We start from the raw sequence: 21,746 nt of genomic DNA on the forward strand, positions 1-21,746 counted from the left end.
CCTCTACTTAAGAACAGTTTCAGATTAAGAACAGACCTCCGGAATGAATTTAGTTCGTAACTAGAGGTACCACTGTAATAGAATTGTAGATTTGTTGCAATGTAGGAATGTTTTGCCCAACGCAGGGCTCCAACCCACGACCCTGAGATAAAGAGTCTCATGCTCTACCAACTGAACTATCTGTCTGACAACATACGGAGGGTTGCAGATAAAATTGCTTGCATCTGTTGGGGCCTTCATTTGTTCTCAGAAGGTGCCATATGACCAACCGTATAACCTGGACATGTGAAAAAATTCTTTCCCAGTCCCCCCCCCCCAATCTTAGCACTCATATCTATAGGTAGGATTGCAAACCCCTTTTTCCTGGCAGGTCACTCACTTTTCCACATCAGTGTATCAACCATGTCAGGAAAGGGTTTATCAGTCACATGCTTTGCCTGCCATGCAACTATTAAAATCACATAAATACTGACAGGAAGAAAAGTGGAAATTCTAGCCATGCCATAGATTTACTCCATTTCACCATTATTGAATTAAATATATTGTGTGTCTGGTTTTTAAGTCTTGAACCATAGTGAAGATTAATTTTCATGGCGTTTCTCATCTGTCTTGTGGCTAGACTACAGAACTACAAGAGAATGCAAGTTTCTCATATAAGTTTTTGCATTTCCCCTCCCCCCTGAAAAAACTTATGTAGTACGGTACAGAAAAAAATCTCTTTTGGGCTCTTCTACCATCTTATGTGTGGCTTAAAATGCAATAGGATCTTGAGTAAAAAACCCAATAACAACAGAACCTGCGTGCCTATACAGAAGTATACAAACAATATTATAAAGTCCCCAATGTGCTTTTTATTGAACTTGATTAGGAAGATTCATGACCCTGAACCCTCTCACTTAAGTACATGACTTGTTACATTTCCCTTAGTGAAAAGCCAAAGAACAGGGAAGATGGGTGATTGGTCCCAGATGTTCTATACAGTAGATATGTATGTGCAGTTGGGTTGATAGGTCCCATATGTTAAATACAGTAGATGTGTCAGTACAGCAGGGAGACTGACAACAATTCCCATATGCTGATTTCACTAGGAAAGTCTGCATACTTATATCTATAATAGACTTCGGCGAACGGTCTTTTACAATAGGCTAACGGAGACACATAGAGTCCTGGTTCACTAGATATTCTTTTGCTCTGATGTCTCATTACTCTGAACCTGTTTATACATTCAGTTAAATTGGAAAATTGAATCTGTCATAGCATCCCCCACTCATGGCCATTTTTTGTGGTGGACACAGTTTATTTTAAAAGAGTATTCCAGGCATATTGTTCAGGGGAGAATGAATAGGAGATGCCTCCCTCTCCCCCAGAATGGTGCTATATTTCTGCTGTTCCTGAAAATATGAGCCTTAATTAATTGGGCAGATTCTTCTTTACTGTGAATATACTTCAAGATTATATTATATGTCCTTTTCAAGAAAAAAAATTCCTAAATATGAAGCACTTATACTTAATAGCTTCAGCTAATAATGCTATGAAAGCTGACCAGCCAATTGTGCTTTGTCTTTGTCAGGCAAATGGCTTGCCAATGGCCTAGAATGACTGATAGATGTCTTCTCAATGGGAGCTACCGTATTTTTCGCTCCATAGGGCGCACCTGACCATAAGGCGCACCTAGTTTTTAGAGGAGGAAAACATGAAAAAAAATATTCTGAATCAAATGTTGTACTAAACTATTTAAAGCAGCAAAGCGGGTGGCTCCTGTCCGCTTTGCTGCTTTAAAGCGAGCCTCAGAGGAGGGAAGGAAGGGGAACCATGGCTTATCTAAGTCCAGTTAATAATGCTGAGCCTGATTTTATATGCATCTCAAAGCTCTTGACATATATACATTATATTGACAAGCCGAGATAGGCCTCCTGCATAGGAGGAGGGCAGGAGAAGAGAGGGAGCCATCATAGCTCAATAGGGAGAGCATGGAGAAGATCCCAAGTTCAGTCCTTGAAAGCTTCTCCAGGTAGGACTGAAGGTGTGTCTCCTGAAACCCAGGTGAGCCTCTGCCCATCAGTGAAGACAAAACTGAGCTAAATGGGCTCAGGGGTCCTGACGTGGTACAGGGAAGGTCCCTCTGTTCCTGTTTAAATTAGCCCTTTCTTCAGAACCATGAGGACTACAATCTTTGTTTTTAAAGGGAACAGCTGTAACCTCAGTGGCTTTGCATGCAGAACACCACATGTTCAATCCCCAGCCTCTCCAGGCCTGAAACTCTGGCAAACTGCTACCAGTCAGTGTTGACATTACTAAGCTAGATGGAGTAGTGGATCCGACTCCTTATAAGGCAGCTTCCTAGGTTCCCATTAATGCTTCAGATTTGGGTGTGAGGCTTGCTGTCACGTTTAGTGTGGCGAGGGTGGTTCTTTGCACATCTGGAAGATGACTGTGTCACCTCCCATCACCCTCTTGAAGGTGCTTTTACAGCTCAGGGAAAAGGGCAGGCAGCCACAGCATGTGTAGACTGTAGCATCCTGAATTAAGGGAGGGATTCCCCTTGCAGCCAAAGGGTTGTTTGAGGCCACCACGAAAGAGCTGATCTTAAGCTTGAAACCAGGACTTGCTCTTTAACCATGCTGCTCCTCCAGTTGCCAATGCCATCCATGTAACCTTGTGTGAATATCAAGTGTGGGTTGTGTCCAGGAACCTGGGAGGATTTCTTTCACATGAATGCATGTTTTCGTCTTTAAATAAACAGCCCATGCAAGTTTCCAGCTCTTATGGCCATGCCTGGCTGTCTCAGTGGAAATCTGGGGAGGCTGAGGTGGACTTTCCAGTGGTCAAGGTCTTCCTGCCCAGCATCTATTTCCTGCCCTCTTTCCCCACTGAACCCCCAAACCCTGTTTCAAAGCAAGCCACAGAGGGGATTCCCTCCGCTTTGAAGCAGGAAAGTGGGAGAGGAGCTGCTTACACGAGTGTAAGCTGCTCCCCTTCCACTTTCCTGCTTCAAAGGGAGCCCGGGAGGAGGGAATCAGCTGCAGCCTCGAGCAGCGAGAAGGATCCATGGGTCCCCTCCTTCCCTCCTCCGTGGTTGCTTTGAAGCAGGAAAGTGGGAGAGGAGCTGCTTACACGGGTGTAAGCGGCTTCCCTCCCACTTTACTGCTTCAAAGCGAGCCACGGAGGAGGGAGGGACCAACGGAATCCCCTTCCCTCCCTCCTTCCCGGCTCAGCTCAGCAGCCTCGACTCTTGCTGGGTTTACAATGAGCCGGAAGGAGGGACAGTCGGCAGTCCCTCCTCCCGCCTCCCTGTAAACCCAGCCAGAGCAGCAGACACACTCTATGCAGCTCTTGCTTTAAAGGGAGAGCTGTGCAGAGCTTGTCGGCAGCAGCGGCTCTTGCTGGCTTCGCTCCATAAGACGCACAGACATTTCCCCTTACTTTTTAAGGGGGGAAAAGTGCGTCCAATGGTGCGAAAAATACGGTAATTGAAATAGCTGGATAACCTTCCTGAGGATTTCAAATGGGAGAGGTCACTAGAACCTGGAAGCGGAGGATGCAACCTATAGACTTGTGAAGAAACTGCAGTTCAGAGATACACCTTGTGGTGCAGGATGCCTTTCTAGGGCAGGGTGGTCCAATGCACAGTCCAAGGGCTGCCTGCAGCCCTTGAGCTTTTTGGGGGTGACCCTTGACAACACTTGATGCCCCCTCTAGCCCTCACACTGCTTTCCCAAAGCTAGATAAGTGATGCAATTGGCTTTGGGAAGGAGGCAAGAGGGCTCTGACAGGGTCCTAGAGTCCTCCCTCCTCCTTACCAAAGCCTAATTAGTACTTTCCCAGCTTTGGGGAGGAGGTAAGAGGGCTCTAGGAACCTGCCAGAGCCCTCATGCCTCCTTCCCAAAGCCCAGTGTCCCATTTGGCCTTGCTTCTCCCCACCCTATGCACAAGGCAGTGTGTGGCCCATGGCTTCTGTATCAAAGCACTCTTGCGGCCCACTTGGTATGAAAAGGTGGACCACCCTGCTCTAAGGATATGAAATGGATCTGCTACATGCTAACTAACTAACTAACTAACTACGGTAACATTCTGCTAGTCTGTCCTCTAGCTCCACAAACTAAACATTACAAAAAGTCTCCAGACATCACTCCATCAAAAGGAAGCTAAATTCAAGGAGTACTGCCCCTGGAATTTCTCACCCCTAGGGCAAGTTCTAAGTTTGTAACAATACTTTCTCCTCAAACAAGGCACAAAACTACACAATGGAAATCATGGGGCACAGCTTCTAAGGCATAAAGCAGTTTCCAGTCAGGTTTCATCATTTTATTTAGCAATTGGCTACTATATCCTTTAGAACATAGAACACAAAAACATAGGAATGTAGAAAGCTACCTTATATGGAGTGAGACTCTTGGGTACACCCAGCTCAGGATTGTTTACACTGACTGCCAGTGGCTCTCCAGGGTTTCAGACAAGAATCTCTCTCATCCCTATTTGGATGGGGGTTGAACCCAAGACTTTCTGCAAGCAAAGCAGATTGTCTACCACTCAGCTATGGCTGTTCCTCAAGGAGGGCTGCTTTGCTTGTTTGTGGATTACTCTACAAGTCTAAAATTCACAAATACTTGATGGCTTCTTTTCAACTAGCTAGAAGGCTCACTTTTCTTGTGCTCCAGGAAAAGCTTATGCCTCATAAATTACCTTAACAATACTTAATGTGGCTTTGCCACAAAATCAGATCCATGCCTATAAATTATAAGTTGATGTTAAACACCCCAGTCTATTTCTGTTGCCTTTTATCCTTTAAACATTCAGTGGAAGATATTTCTTTTCGTTTCTTTTTTCTAAGAAGCAAAAGCACATTCTATCAAAAATGATTTATATGAAGCAATATTGCCCTTACAATGAGCTGTCACATTTCAAACAGATCAAAGGTGGCCTATGAAAGCGGGAACATGCTCTCAGGCTATGCTAATTCCAAAGTGATTCCTTTCCTTCCTTCCATCCGTCATCAGAATATATATGCTTACAACCGACTTGTCTGGTGGGGAAGGCTTCTCCTTTGTCAACATCAAAGCAACTGTCCCCGTGACTTCCAAGAAGTCACTCCTTGCATTTTAATGTTCAGCAATAATAATGATGATGATGATTACCCTATTCATGGGCTTAACATTTTTAAAGAGGTCTTTACTCTCTTTCTGTCTGCTTCCAAAATGTTTTTCCTAAAGACATGAGGAGAGGGTGGTGCACCAGTTCTATGGATTGAGATGTCTCACTGCTTCTTTGCAAGCAGTGTAATAGAAGTCAGTATGTTGAAGGACAGCATTTATCGGGCAAATTCTTCTGTCTTTCCTTCTTCTTTGAAGTCAGTGTTGGAATAATTTTGCAATATGGGGTGACAATGGAAAACAGCCAGCTGGAACAATGGCTTCTATTGCATCTGCCTCCCCTTGCTTGGATTAAGCACATGCTGAGGAATTGATAGTCACCATTTTCTACCTAGATCACCAGTGTTACATGTGTTTAGTCTGGGACATGGCACTTTGGCCCATTTTCCTCCCTCACTTTTTTCCTTTTGAAGAAGGTACCTCAATTATATAAAGGTGGCACAGTTGTTGAAACATGGAAACATCTCAAACGGGCTACAAAGAATAGCCCACGTACAGACAGACCAGAGCTTCTAAAGCACCCTTTATATAAGGTGCACTCTCTATTTCCACAAGTCAAGGAACCCTCTAAGGAAACCTTCACTGTAGTTTGGGGGACTGCAGTCAGAAATTGTACATTTCTTATTCTTTATTAATGTATATTTTGCTTAATGCCAAAACAGCCTTCCACATATAATATTACCAAAGTTAGGCGCCATGCTGCCATGATGTAACATGTAAACATATACATAACTAGAGTGATATGACTTTGTGTGTGAAAGATAAAATTGCCTTAAGGATCAGAGACACCATGCTCAGGAAAACGTGGCTGAAAGATCTTGAGTTGACTTTTGAAGAGGGCTTCAGAATCTGCCATGCTTCAGTTCTAATACTTGCAAATGGGGAGATATGAGATGGCATTCTAAGCATCTCTGTTGGATGTGCATTCAAAATGTTGCAGAAAACCAAGCTGCTTCCATTGTGTTTTATTTTCATTTGAAAGACAAGCCTCAAGAGTCTTGTCTGAGCTTTTAATCCAATCAAGCTCTCTTCTTTTCCTCACTCTTACTGAAAACGCAATAATTATAACTTATAGCACCTGCTTGCTTTGGAAGTCTTTGGTTTACTTTTGGCTGGCAGAGAAACAGAGTGTACCCATCTGCTTTAGGTAAGAGCTTGTTGTAACCACAATGTTGTTAATTAGCCTGACACACGACTCTCCTAGAGCGTGCATGGTATGCCCTTACCACACCTATAAAACTGCTGGTAGACGGACACTTTGCCAGGGAATCACGACTGAATCACTGCCTTAAATAAGGCCTAGCACCTGACATGTAGTTTAGAGTTTTTGCCATCAGGTGTAGATGTGCCTCTTCAAATCCTCTCATTTTGTGCAGACTGCAAATGAGAAGAATGCAGACGAAAGGAAGCACAAGGATTGCACAAAGGACTACTTCAAACCCTCTTGCCCTGCCTCACCCCATCATTAATGACTTTGTGCTGCTTCCTCCTAAGGCTTTTCTGTCTGCATCTCTTCAGAACAGAACAGCTTTGCCAACCTGATGCCCTCCAGCCAGCACAGAGCTCCAAGTCCAAAACACAGAGGACAAAAGCTACAATAGCAGGCGCTGCTAATAATTCATGGTCCTGATTGCCAGAGGTGTAAATGAGTGCTTCAGAACATATATGGAGCAGCCGGGCAACATCTAAAACAGCCTTTGCCAACTTGCTGCCTTCCAGATGTTGTCAGACTACAATGTCCATCAGCCTCAGCCAACAAATGCTGAACTCCTGTAACTTTTTATATCACAAATGTTCACTTTATTTTTTGTCTGCTTTTGTTGTGCAAATGTGCCCCACTCCCAGACAGCAAAAAGGCAATAACATTGTATAGCATCACAGAACACATAAAGTGGGATGGTTATGTGGACAGTCCGGCATCATTCCACCACTAATGCATTGTTATTGTACCAGTAACATGTTGCAGAATACACTCGCCAAAGAAACAAACAAACCCACGTCAAAAAAAGTCTGAAGGGCCATCTGTTAATTTTGATATATTATGGCATCATAAATACAAACACCTCCTGCAGCACAGATTATGGGATTTCCCCCTCAGCCCCCAATTTCGAACCTGTAAATATCACATGGAGAAACAATAAAGGCAACATTGTACAATTCTGCCTCATCTACCTGTCTTGGCCTCCAATGTGCAAGCCTTTTAATACCTACACCGGTGTGGAATATTTTATGGAGTGCTGCTTGATTTCTAAGCAGTAGGTAAGTTAGCATTCTATGAAACGAAACACTTCAGGGCAAATGGAAAAACTACAGCCTCTAGGCAAATGTAAATAAACGATTCAGGTCCTCACTCAACTTGTAATGTTTGGAAACCACTCAGCAGTGATCTATGGATGCTCCAAGTTGGCAATAAATATATAGAAGACTTGTGGAAAATTACTTATAGATTCTAAATGGAGGGAAATACAGACCTGGTCTTTCTTCTGATAAAATGACCAACCCTGGGAAGATACAGAAATAATAGAAGGGCATTTGACACAAAGCCAATTTGAATGAAGAAGTATTGGCAGCCCCAATGAAATCTGAGGAAATCAGCTTAGCTTCAGATATTGCTTAACGCACAAAGCAACCTGCTAAGGGGGAAACTGTTTACTCAATGACTTTTCATCTCTCTCAAATCAGACCTAATTTATCCTAATAACTACTAGTCTAATGGGACTTAATGAGGGCAGGGAGATCTCCAAAGAGAGGTTTTCCCCCTCTATTAAATCTGGATGCAGGAAACAACTTGCCATTGTAGAGGGGTTTTGGTTTCTTCTTTCTGAAGGGAGGATGCAATAAACACTCTTTCTCCTCCTGTGATGGAACTCCTATTTGGGGACTTCCCTGGCTTTTTTCTGGCCCATGTAGGACCAGTCTGGATAGTTAGCCCTGGTGAAGACTTGACGTTTTCATCCCCCAAAAAGTTTTTTATTTGAGTTTCCATTGAAATGAGACTGCATTTTAATGTTTTAATGTTGTATTTTAATCTTGTTTTTAAAGTTGTATTTCAATCAATTTGTTTTATATCGGTTGTTAGCTGCCCTGAGCCCAGTCTCGGCTGGGGAGGGCAGGGTATAAATAATAATAATAATAATAATAATAATAATAATAATAATTATTATTATTATTATTATTATTATTATTATTAGGTCTGGCTTGTTTTTATCAGGTAAAATATCTGTATAAACTAGTTTGCATTAAAATTTCCTCCCCTTGATGTGTCCTACCCATTCCTGCAGATGGGATTTAACAGCTATAGGGTGTAACACTGTTCATCAATAGCAATCTGACAGCAATACTCATGGGTATGGTGGCTTAAAACAATTTTATGAAAGTGGAATATCTGTGGCTATATCCATAGCGAGGTAGGGGGTGGATTATAGGTTATACCTCCATAAGATCATGAGTAGGCATTTGACTCAAGTTGCATGACCTGGAGGCAATTTTGACCATATGCAGTGGGAGGTAATGTTCAATCCAAATGTTATAAACACGGATGGAGTTCAGATGTGACATTCACTCTCATTTCTATATCTTCATGCCCAACATCACATACAAAGAGAGGATCTATGATGAGATCCATGTACTGTACTTGAGAAGACCACATATTTCGCTGCAGTGTGGTTCATGAAGTGGAAGGTCTAACTTCAACATATTAAAATGCATAATCTTTGGTATTTGATCTCAGGATTCTACTGAAGGAAACCATTCACAGCCCTTGTTTCTTATGGTTATTACGTCAGTGAGTGGTGCTCATCATGCAACCACCATGAACAAAGGTTCCCAAGCTGGGTCAGCGTGAACTCTTCTGAGTTAAAAAAGGGGAAATATGGTCAGTGTTGTTATGCTAAACAGACATCACAGGGGAAAGCATCATGTTGCCATTTTTTTTTTAAAAAAACCCTTTTTTGCACTACTACTGGTCAGACTAAATGTGGGGGTTTTTTTTGCTAAAAGACATACAAAATGTCAGAAGAACACTGGCAACATCATGTGGTCCCTCAATCAAAAATTCTAGAACATTCAAGGTATGAGACAATTTCAGGTAGTGCGGATGGGCCCTGTATTCCCAGCCTTAATCCTCCCAAAGTTAGGCCTTTCCACCCTGTCATTTTCCTGCAGGGTGTAAAAGCAGCAGCTGGCTACCCCAAAGAATGCAAACCAAATGGAAGCAAGGATGAGAGAACAAATACCCAGGTATGATTACTATTGCAATCATTCAGATACACGGAGACCTGAATAACGTTGGTTTAAAGACTTATGGCACACTGTTTCTCCTTTCCACAGTACGAGGTACCGTATTTTTCGCTCTATAGGACGCACTTTTCCCCCTTCAAAAATGAAGGGGAAATGTGTGTGCGTCCTATGGAGCGAAGACGCCATAGCCCCGCGACCCTCTCCCAGCTGGAGAGGTGACACGCGGCTATGGAAGGAGCCTCTATAGCCGCGCGTCACCTCTCCAGCCAGGAGAGCGCGCATGGGGCAAAAGATGCCCCCCCCCCCGCGACCCTCTCCCGGCTGGAGAGGTGACGCGCGGCTATGGCAGGATCTTCTTTAGCCGCGCGTCACCTCTCCAGCTGGGAGAGCACGTGAGGGGCTAAAGAAGCCATAGCCCCGCGACCCTCTCCCAGCTGGAGAGGTGACACGCGACTATGGCAGCAGCCTCTCCGCTGCGCCTTTCCGCTGCTCCCTGACCTGCTCTTTGGGGCTGGTGGTGGGCTTCCCCCGCCAGCCCCAAAGAGCAGGTCGAAAGGAACCTGAAGCCTAGAGAGTGAGAGGGGTCGGTGCACAATGACCCCTCTCGCTCTCCAGGCTTCCAAGGTAGCCGCCTGAACGGCACCTTGTTTTAGAGCGGGAAAACAAGAGGGGGAAAATTCTCCCCCTCTCTGTGCAGCGCCTCCTGCCGCTTCGCTGAAGGGGCGCTGGGCAGAGAGGGGGAGATTTTTTTTTTCCTTGTTCTTCCCCCTCTAAAACAAGGTGCGTCCTATTGTCCGGTGCATCCTATGGTGCGAAAAATACGGTATATATTTATATGATTCACTTCAGTGGAAGAAAAGGATCTCTCCACACAACAAATGCTAATTATTCAGTTTCAGCCAACACATTACTACTCATTGTTGAGGGGGAAAGTACCGGTAGATGCTTCATGTGCTTGGATGCTCTCCAGACCACATGACTGGAAGGGAAAGTTCAAAATCACCTCTTGTATTGAAAGTGCACTTGCTTTGAAAGAGATCCTATAAGAATCTCACTTGGATTTCATTGGTAAGTCCATACTCCCATTTGCTTCAAGGAGACAGTTCCTGCAATAAGATCTTGTCCCTTTCAGAGAGCAAACTGCCTCAAAAACAAAAGAAAACAGCCATTCTCAGGGACAGCGAAAGCTCCTATGTCCCACAGCTAAAATGCAGTCACCTCTGGGCTGGATGGTTTTAACAGCACAGCTGTGCGAGGGAGGAGGGAAAGGAAATTATGATGTGGAGAGCTGTTTGAATTAGGAATCACAGAGGGATTGTACAATGAATGGCACTGCATAATGACTTGCCATGGAACTAGGCAAAGCATCTGTCATTAGGAAAATTATCTTTTAACATCTCCGAAGATCATGTTTATTCATCCCAAAGGTAATACCTTTGTCCATGTGCATTCTCTGTTGGCCTCTTATGGAGGCTAATAACTCAAAGACTAGATTGTTGAGTGACAGCATTAAAAAGCAATTTCATCAGAACATGGCTGTTACAGGGTGCTATCAGACAGTGGGTTTGCAAGTGTCATGCTTGCAGATTGAGTGCCCTACACTAGCAAGCCACATGGGAACTAATCTCTATACTAAGAATTCCTAACACCAGCAGGATTAGTGACATGAGAGAGAACAGCACAGAACAAATTGGTGGTGGCAGCACAGCCCTACTTTATATTTCGCATTCCCTGCGATAACACACTTTTAAGCTTTGGATTGGAACAAATGGTAATTTAGGTTCCACGGATTGTCATTTGCTGCAACTGAGCTTTAAAGAGTGGGTTTTCATGGGGAAAGTGCTGGGACATGAAAAAGAAAAAGAAAAAGTGCTCAGACACAGCGCTTTAAAATGCAGACCTGCTACTAGAAAGCATGGGGCAAAGGTAAGTGGAGGAGCCCCAAGAGTAGGTGTCAGGATCATATTTCTCTTCTGTTGAAACAGCTTTGTTGTATCCTGGTTCATTTCCAAACTCAATCAAAGTCCTGATACTTACCTTTAAAGCTCTATAAGGCTTGAGGCCCAGGTATCCTTTGGACTAGCTTCCTCCATACCAATCAATCTACTGAGATGTTTTTTAAGCAGATGGGAGTGAAGGGCCATAAAACTTGGGAAACTCTTTCAGGAGTAATATATTTTATTCCACTGTGTTTCTTGTACTTTAAGGTAATTCCAGGTGACCTGTTTATTGGACATTCATCCTGATCTGCTGTTGAGGTTAGCGATGTTGAACCAAAGCAGGTATTATCACACATTTCCCAGTGCATTTTGCCATCACTTTCCTTATCACAAAATGTCCAATATTTTGGGGAAGCGAATTTGCTGACATGTAATGGAAGCACTCTTAATGCTGTGTGTAACTCGTTGTGTGACAGAACTATTGCTGCCCCATGGCCATTTGGCTCCAGAGTCTATAAACCTTTTCTGTGTTTACAAACTAAGGATAGCATTTCATGCTTCTGCTCAGTTGGGCTCTAGTCCATGAAAGCTCACAACCGTTCAACTGCTAATCCTGGTCCCAGAGAGAACTCAGATAGAGTGGCAACCACATCAGATGTCTCCGCACTCCTGCTTCCAACTTCCTTTAGCTCAAATTCCGCACTATTGTCTTTTTCAAGGAAAGAAATGGAACCATGGATTTAGCCAACCGAGGTACTGCAATAAGACATAAGGTGGTATTAGGAACATAGGAAGCTGCCTTATAACAAGTCCGACCACTGGACATCTATCTCAGTATTATCTAGTGGCTCCAAGATTTCAAACACAATTCTTTCTTAGCCCCACCTGAAGACGCCAGGGATGAAACCTGGGACCTTCTGCAAGCAAAGCTGGTGCTCTACCATTAAGATATGATCCTTCAAAAAAATTTTTTTATGAAATGCTTCCAAATATTTGTGTCCGTTTGAAAATCACCTCTCAGTTCTAAAATTTCTGGTGCTTTGTACCATATTCTTTTCTCTAGCACCTGCTCAGAAGACTGGAAGCCTGCCCTAAAGATTTCTATGAAAACCTTACTGGATTTTTTGGAGGGGGGAAATGTGATGCCTCAGTGGTAGAACTGCATGCTTTGCATGCAGGTCCCAGGTTCAGTCCCCAGCATCTCATGGTTGGGCTGAGAGAGATTCCCATCTGAAACCATAGAGAGCTACGGCTACCCAGTGTAGACAATGCTTAGTGAAATGGACCAATGGTCTGGCTCAATCCAAGGCAGCTTCCTATGTTCTCATTTCACCCCAACCGCTAAAACTATTCTTGTTTAGACAAGCCTACTCAGATGCTTAGAACGCTGAGGTAATTCTACTCTGTTTTAGTATTTTACTATGTTTCAGAGGTGTGTTTTTTAACCAATCAAGTGGCGTACAATTTTTTTGAAATAAATAAATAAATAAAATAAAGTATTAAATAACACTTGTTTCAGAGATCCCATAACAGCTTAAAGGGACAATCCATTAGGACTTACAGTGATTGAAGGTTTGGAAGATCCCACAGAGCTTCTGCTGGGATACGACTGAGCTGATTGTTCTGTAACATCCTATAATTAGAAGGGGGGAAAAGACAACTTTCAAAAATAACCCTCAACACAATGGGGTATACAGAATTCCACCCCCCTCCTCAATCAAGATTTCAGAATACAGATGCTGTTCAAGGCACAAAACCTTCCATTAACAAGGGCACAGGGCTGCTGAATACAGGTCTAGGAATGGCATTCCAAAGCCTATTTGTCCTGAAACCGCAGACTCCATTGCTTGTATGAATTGTGGGACTCTGGCAGAAATGTAAACCTGTCAAGGGCTAATGTTTTCTCAATGTAAAATCTATACAGTGGTACCTCGGGTTAAGTACTTAACTCGTTCCGGAGGTCCGTTCTTAACCTGAAACTGTTCTTAACCTGAGGTACGACTTTAGTTAATGGGGCCTCCCACTGCTGACGCGCTGCCGGAGCACGATTTCTGTTCTCATCCTGAAGCAAACTTCTTAACCTGAGGTACTATTTCTGGGTTAGAGGAGTCTGTAACCTGAAGCGTCTGTAACCCGAGGTACCACTGTACAAAGTAGCACCATGATTCCTGTGACTTGGTATCTCTTTCGCATATGTAAGTGAACACCTGGAATTAATTGGGAATTTATTTAGGGAAAAGGCCACTCTGTTCATAATTATTGTTACTTTTTACATAGCACCATCAGTGTGCATGATGCTTCACCAGGTATAAAAGGACACATCTCTGCCCAAGCAACTGACCATTTAAAATCTGACACAGGAAAAGTGATAGAAGAGCATGATGTAAATTGAAACCGGGATAAAGAGGGAAGTAATGAGGGATTGTTTCAGTTCCCTGTGATTAGGCTTAGTTACAGGTACGACAAAGAATGGCATGGAAACTAGGCATTATGGAAAAGGTGGCTTCTGAGGAGGGATCTGAAAGAAATAGCATGAAGATGTCTGGGAGAATATATGCATTCATTTTGGGGGGAATATAGATACTGTGAAATTTCATCAGAGTTCTGATATTATATTACCACAATGATTTTTATTCTGAAGAGTAATTTTAGGCCTCTTGACATGAGTTTTTGGGACACCTCAGAAAAGTGAGAATGTCTTGCACAGATCTGAGCAGAATCACCCATAATGTTATGCCTAGGGATGGATGCAACTTCAGATTCTGAATTCCGATAAAACCCCAAATAAGGGCACCCAATTTCAAAACTGTTAAAAGTGTCACATATGTCATGTGTTCTGCCCATTTTGTACTTCTCTACTGCTACAAAAGGTTTCCTTGAGGTATCTGGAGCTGATCTCCACAAACAGGAAAAATCATGTAGTACAGTCCTTCTGGGACTGTACGCTTCAGGCTTCAAACATGGAATCACATTGTTTATGCAACCCTCACATTAAACTTTCTGCAGGCATAAAATTGCACACCAGAGTGAAAGGTTCCAGCCCAAAAATCTCCCTCATGCATGAATGCACCTGGCTTCAGGGGCGTAGGAAGGGGGCTGCAGGGCACCCCAGGTGTCATCCTGAAGGGGGGGTGACATTTGGCGCAGGCCCCCCCCCACTTCCCCAAGCGCAGCGAGCGGCAAAGTGGCAAAGCAGCTGCTGCGACTCTCCCCCTTTCCCTGGCTCACTGAATGCTTCCAGGTTGCAGGGTGGGCAGCCCCCGGGGAGGATTGCACAGCTGTGCCGAGATCGGCCCCATGGGTAGATCATCCCTGCCCCCGTGGACAGGCAGAATGCCCCACCCCTGGGTGCACGGCATGTGTGCCACTCTGGGTGCCAGAGCACCCAGCTCTGCCACTGCCTGGCTTCACAAGCTCTGATAATCAGCTGATGTTGAGGCATGCACCATGTGCTGAAAAAGATTCCGTACTCCTGACTTTAGAAAAGTATTTATTATTATTATTATTATTATTATTATTATTATTATTAAACGCACAGAGCTTAGAACTTGGACTGTGCTGGTAAGCCTTTATGAAGATGCATCACAGTTCAGTGGAAGACCACATACTTGCATGTAGAAGGTTTGAGGTTCAGTGCCCAATATCACCAGGTAATGCTACAACACACCCACAGCCAGTCAACATAGATAGTACTGTGTTAGATTGGCCAATGGTCTGACTTCCTACAAAGCAGCTTCTTATGGAAATGGTAGAGCACAGAAGGTACCGTCTTCCACCCACCTCTTTCTTTATTGCACTGGCTTAGCATGTTATGAACAGCCAGGGATAAATAACAGACGTCACAGTCAAAAGGAGTAGTAAAGCTGCACTGTGTGGGGCCAGGCAGCTCATTTCTCTTTTTGGAACAATGTCTCTAATCACAGGGCTCAGTGGACATGCTGCAGTTTACACTGGGAGTAGCCTGCCAGCCCCACTGCTTTCAGTAAACATCTCTGACTAATGATAGTAATTTGCATTTACCCAAGTAAACACTAGAAGCACAACGTGGACAGTGCAGGTCCCTAGGGTGCTGTGTTTTCTTTCTTCAGTACAAAACAGCAGAGGACAAAAGGTGATTCCCAAGAAAAATACTCATCGTCATATTAAAGAACACCCAAATGAAGAAAAACAATCAAACATAGTTTCACATATCTAGTATATACGAAATGTAAGACGAACCCGACTGGATCAACTTGCTATAACTATGCCTTTTAAATATATTGAACAGTGATACAGAATTATACATAATTAGCCAAGGTGATGAATGTGATCCAGATAATAAACACATGGAAGCAAAATATTATAAATTAAACAAATTCAAGAAAACTCTTTAACAAGCTTATCGACAGGTTAACAGGTTGCTTTATTCTGTATTGTTTTAATTAGTGTTTTAATTAGTGTTTTTATTTTGGGTAAAGGTGGATAGCTCAGTTGGTTAGACCATGGTGCTGATAACACCAAGGTTGCAGGTTCGATCCCTGTATGGACCAGCTGCATATTCCTGCATTGCAGGGGGTTGGACTAGATGATCCTCAGGGTCCCTTCCAACTCTACAGTGCTATACCTTCGAGCATTTCTCTGATGAAAATAGTTGTTCTGATTTTGAGTGGAGTGCCCTACCTGGGTGGATGGAGCAGCCAAGTAATTTCGTTGTCCCCGAGAGGGGGCAATGACAATAAAGATATTATTATTATCATCATCATTATTATTATTTATTCATGAGTGATCACGGGGGAAATGGAGATGGGAGGCACCAGCTGGGGAACCTCCAAGGGAACCCCCAAGGGGCTCAGAGCTAGAGGACTGGTGGCAGAACAATGATGAGTGGTCAGAGGGAGCAGACTGGAAGGAGGAGGTGTTGGAAGCTGAAGATATAATATGGTTTAGTGAGCAGGGAGAGTCTGTGGCAGAGAGCAGTCCAGCACCAGAGGCAGAAGAGGAGGCTGCGGAGGAGGGGGACCAAGAGGCAACAATGAATGAGGTTGGTGATGAAGCCAGGCAGTCTCCCTCTCCTGCTGCAACCAGCTCCCCTCCGGCCAGGTTTCCCAGAACCAGAAGAGGTATGAAGAGGGCAGAGTAAAGACAGACAAACTGAAGGAGCCTCAGATTGCTTGGGAAGGAGCTGGGGAGGAGACGACTTCGGGAGCTGGGCGAAGGCAGAGACCTTCAGTCCTCACAACTAACATATTGGGGCAAGATCTACTGGGAAGAGTTGCTGTGCTCATTTGGCCTGGCCTCCTAAGCTGTTTTTTTAAAAATAAATATTATTTTATTATTATTATTTATTCATCAAAACATCTCAGCGCGGTTCACCAGAGAGTTAACTCAGCTGACACGGTGTGAATGATTGCTGACCTGCTACTGACCACTCACCTTGATAGCTGTTCAGGAAACCCTGGGACTGCTGAAACCTCTATCTTGTGTGTAAGTGGTGCCATTTTCACTACATAAGCACCAACACTCACACCTGAACATGAAAACAGGGGGAAGCAAGTTGGACCTGCAACAAAACATTGCTATGTGGTGCACTCCCTGTTCTTGATTCCTGCAACTCCATTGCCTGCTGCATGCAGGCATGGTTCGTATTCATGTGCATATGATAGCAAGGTTTCCAGTGGGACTCTGGTGGGTGTGGGTGTGCGCACGCTTGTATGCACATTTGTATGTGTAATAGAGGCAGGGCAGGGCTCTGGGGCTGATCCACTTCTCCCTGGAGAATGTCTCTGTATGTTTATTTGCTCCCTTTGGTTTTAATGATTGAGCAAGATGAAAGGGAGAAAGGTATAGATCAAGGGCTGCTTGCCCGCCACTCCAGGGAGGGATTTAAAGAGACAGCATCGATTCATGTGTTTCCCCATGCCTTCTGGGGAAAGCCATTCATTTAATCATAGGAATGCTTTCCCACACAGCCCCACATCTGAAGCAGCCTCTCCCGCCTAATTGACTGACACTCCGTGAAGCCTATCTCAATGACTCCTTGCATGTAACAAAAGCATTCTCACCCGAAGCTTGGAGTTGCTATTCTGCCTGAACTGCTCTTCTTCTCCGCACCCTCCCACAGAACAGCATGTTGTGCATATACAATTACAATTCTTCTTGTGCAACACATTTTAACTAATCAGTTGGGGGGTGTTTGTTGTTTTCTTGCTAAAGTTTCCTCTCCTCCACCTCACAGATTCTCTATGCCTGAAAGCTCTTGCATGAAAAATTACTACAGAACCAGGATCAAAAACCTGGGTTTGTTCACATGACCAAATTGGCATGTTGGAAATGTAGGGATGAAAGGATCTGTATGGTGAACTGCTGACATGACACTGTATAACCAGATTGAATTATGGGTATATAATGGGTTCTACATATTGAAGTAATACCTTGCATATTGAAATCCCTTGTTGCTAAAAATTAAACTCAATGTGAAGGACCGCCAGGGATTGCCCCATTTTCCGCTAGGCTTCCCTCCTGTGTGGATGCAGGATCGGTGCCCCCATCAGCTGTGCTTGCTGGTGAAGAATGACTGGGTGATAAACCAGGTAAGGAACAGCTGGGGAGAGGCTTGACTGTTGAACATGACATTTCAGAGTTCCTTATGACTAAGGAACAACAGAAGGGCTGGGGTAGAGAGGGCCTGCTCCCCTTTCTAGTTGACCTTAAGTCCAGCAGAGAGAAGTTGCTAGGAAGGGACATGAGAGGCTGGCAAGCTACAGGGTGAAGTTTGAGGCCTCAGCCTCAGCCCAACTGGTATCCCAACAAGGAACTGGGGGAAGGGTATATGAAGCAACACTAGGTCCCTAATAAACAATGTGCGCAGGAAGAGAGGGACTGGGTACTTTTGAATATCCGCCAGTTACCTCAGTTGTGGTGCTGATGATGCCAAGGTCACAGGTTTGGTCCTCATACAGGCCAACCACATACTCCTGCATTACAGGGGGTTGGACTAAATGATCCTCGGGATCTATGATTCTATGATGTACCCCTGCTCATGGAAGCCCAGCACCCTGCAGAACTGAGTACTGGTGCACCAGGTGATGGAAGGTCACACAAGCGCTATGGGCAACCCCAGAAACGGAAAGCTGTATTAGATGTTTTGACATGCTGGAGCTGGGGTAGGTGGGGAGAGGGAGAGGCAGGCAAAGCTTGTCCCACATGCTGTTTTCTGGATGTTTTAATTTGCATTCCTTGCCTGGGGCACCTTGGGCTGGATGAAAGTAGGAGCCTTCCCGCAACCCCTACTTGGTGGTTTTTCAAGCCTCCTTCCAACAAGCCGCTGGAGAGATTCACCTCTGTGTCCCATGGTCTCTCCTCAGCTTGCGCCCTCCCTTGTTATCCCACAGTTCCAAAAAAGGTGAAATAAGCAAAAGTTGGTTCTGTGTGCTCTCACGGAAGCAGAGTGGCACTTTAGACTTCAAAGAATTGCAGCTACACCCACTTGCCTAGCAGTAAGATCACTCCTAGAACAGCACCCACTGGGTCATTACAGGAAAAGCCTCTCGCCAGGTTCTCAGCAGGAAACACTAAATCAAGCATGCACTCTGTGTGGATATAAGCATAGCATATTGCTGCAAACAGGACCAACCCTACCAAGAAGCAACATGAAGTAGTTTGCTTCAGGCAGCAGATTTCAGAAGGCATGCTGTTTTCCTGGCTTTCATCTCCCTCTCACTGGAGAAAAATGTTTCTGGGCATCATGTTACTTTTTGCTCGAAGTGCAAAAGCATCTAAGACCCCTAACCTGTCTACAACCTGGCAAAGAACTCAGATTCAATAGGGAAATGTTGGAACAGTTTTATGGAGCGGCTTGCTGCTCCTTGGATCTTATTGTTTTAGCTGTTTTAATTTTAATAGAATGTTTGCCATAGCATGGGCTGCACATGTGGGGGTATAAATTCAATTGCAAAAATATTGAAAATAAAAATGGTTATAACATGGCAGCATCCTTTACTCTGTGGATAACGGAAGAGCAACATTTCTAGGTGGGATGTACATTGCAGCTTCTCCATAGTCCTCACCTCCCACCCCCTGCTAAAAAAGAGAGAAATATTTGCTGGTCATTCCCACATTGGTTGGGATACACTGAAGTGGTGGTGGTAGGCTGCTTCAGACTTCCCCTATTGTGTAGAATTCTAACCACACATGCGGAGGGGCTATGGGGCCAGATAACATGGATGCAATGGATGGTGAACAGCTGGCAAATGTGGCCCAGTTCTCTCCTTTATTGCATGAGTTACTTAATGGCCAAAATAAGGCTCATCCCTTGTTGAGCATAGGCAGGGAACTTCTGCCTCCTAGCTGGGCACTGTACCTGTGATAATCCCCATGGAAATCCAGCCACATGGACAACATAACCTGCGTTTATATCTCATGCTAGTTCTGACCAGCCATGTGGACTGGCAGAACAGAGCAGGGGGAAATGCCGTTAGACTCTTGGAATAAGAACAGGAACAGTATGGACATGAAGATAGGGTCACCTGCACGTTTTCCTTGGCGATATACCAACCCATACCCCCCCCCATTCAGATGATAAATCCTTCATGTTGAAATGAAAGCTATAATGCTCAATCCTTTTGTTAATATGGATGTTCAAGCTGTGTTCCTGTCACGTGGAATGAAGCTAAGAGGTAGGCTTCTACTTCATCACATCTCACAGGATTGCTTTGGATGTACCTGAGGAGGCCCACACACAGATTTCCGTGCCACTTGAGATTGCCACAGTTGCTCTGTGCACTCTGCCTCCAGCCTCAGAAAAAGAACTCAAGCGATGCTTTCTCCTGATGCCAGCAGAGTTTTTGCTACTACTATTATTACCTGCAGGAGGTGCTGTTTTAGTTTCAATGAGCCCTGCATACTTCCAACATTCTTAGCTATTTCACTGGGAAGCGCTCCAATGTAAACTGATAAAAAGAGGCATTCAGAGCCCATGAGTTCCCTGAGCATAGTGTTGCCCTTGTTGAAACAGGGTGGGTTTGCTGTGGTTTTCTTGGTTTCTTTGATTCGGTGCCTAATGCAGACTGTGGATAAAGCAGCAACTCATCTCTAAACCCAGGGATTTAGGGCAGGATTCTTTAGAAGGCCTAGTAAACAGCACTGCACTCTCTAATCCCGGGAGCAGGTTACTACCTGCTTGGTTCGTATAAACTTTGTCGGCTACAGCGATTTCACATTGTGGTTGAGTTCCAAACATGCCCTCAGGACTGAAATGTTTATTGCAGAAGAGAAGGGATTGTAAAATATCTCCTTGGAAAAAGGGAAGATGAAGAACTGAGAACCTAAATAAACACTCACCAGAACCGGATTGCTGTTGCAAAATCATTAACAAATGAAAATAAATAAAAAATACACCATAATATTGGGGGGTGCATTTCCTATTAAGGCAATCACAGATGACCAGAGGAAAAGATATCCAATTCAGTTGGCCTGTCCTGCAGTGATTGCTTTGAATGAAGTGTTAATGCAGGGCAAGTACCAGGGACAGAGCTATTTCAGAAAATGAGAGATCACAGAGGTGTAGCTATAAGTCCAATGCCTTTACATTGATTCTGGACTAATAAAGACCATATAAAGCAACTGGCAATGTATATTATAGGCTCCATACAAATGCCTACCTAACAAAAATCACAGTTCTGGTTCCCTTGCCATTTCTTTCCACCCACATCCTACAAATGCAGTCAAGCATGAAAGTCAAAAGTTGAGATACTGTCCACTGTTATTTGGGGCTGAATAGAAGTCATTATCAAGAGCCACAAGGATTTCTTAGCACACTGTATAGAGAAATCCCTGCCCCTACAACTGATACATCATCACAGTGAAGAAACTCGATGAGGAAATGAAGGAGACACGAAGAACTTTAAACACTGTGTTGTCCTTGTATGAATTGCTGACAAATAAAAACAGAAGAAAAATAACTTGAAATATATTGATTCAAGAGCAAGCAAGTGTTGAAATTAAATACCCTAGAGACAATGGAATTCCAGTGGTGTATTAGGATTTGAGCAGTTATTTAGCAGCCCTGAACATTTTGCAGCTGCTCGGATGGCAATCTCCCACAAGCATGATTTGGAAGAAATCAGACAGAACCCAGCTCCAAGGAACATTTGGTACATAGCATTTCTGTGATGATATTTATAATGGTCTCTAATACATGGGAATTCAAGTGAACCACATATTCACAGGGATGGACCCCATGACCTAAATGCCTGTTTGGAGAACAAGCATAAAGCAGTAAACTGAAGAAATTGTAACTTACAAAATCTTTAAATTGTAGAGGCCAGAAAATGCTTTCCCTGGAATCTTAGAGAGTTGATTTCCAGATAGGCGCCTGTAATAAACAAAAGAGACATGGTCAAGATAACAAGATAACATATTTGAAAGTCTACTAGTGCCT

At 44.0% G+C, this 21,746-nt stretch overlaps 1 protein-coding gene across 1 annotated transcript in view; it reads right to left on the reverse strand.

The window, feature by feature from the left end:
- Nucleotides 1-21,746, reverse strand: part of LGR6 (leucine rich repeat containing G protein-coupled receptor 6) — a 147,095-nt gene that overhangs the window by 57,170 nt on the left and 68,179 nt on the right. Inside the window, exons 3-4 of the mRNA XM_081866998.1 lie at nucleotides 21,609-21,680; nucleotides 12,891-12,962 (exon numbers count right to left, since the gene is read on the reverse strand). Coding sequence (XP_081723124.1) covers nucleotides 12,891-12,962; nucleotides 21,609-21,680 — 144 coding nt within the window. The remainder of the gene's footprint in view (nucleotides 1-12,890; nucleotides 12,963-21,608; nucleotides 21,681-21,746) is intronic.

The sequence above is a fragment of the Podarcis erhardii genome (genome assembly GCF_964252035.2).
Source record: "Podarcis erhardii genome assembly, chromosome: 6".
Taxonomy (NCBI): Eukaryota; Metazoa; Chordata; class Lepidosauria; order Squamata; family Lacertidae; genus Podarcis; species Podarcis erhardii.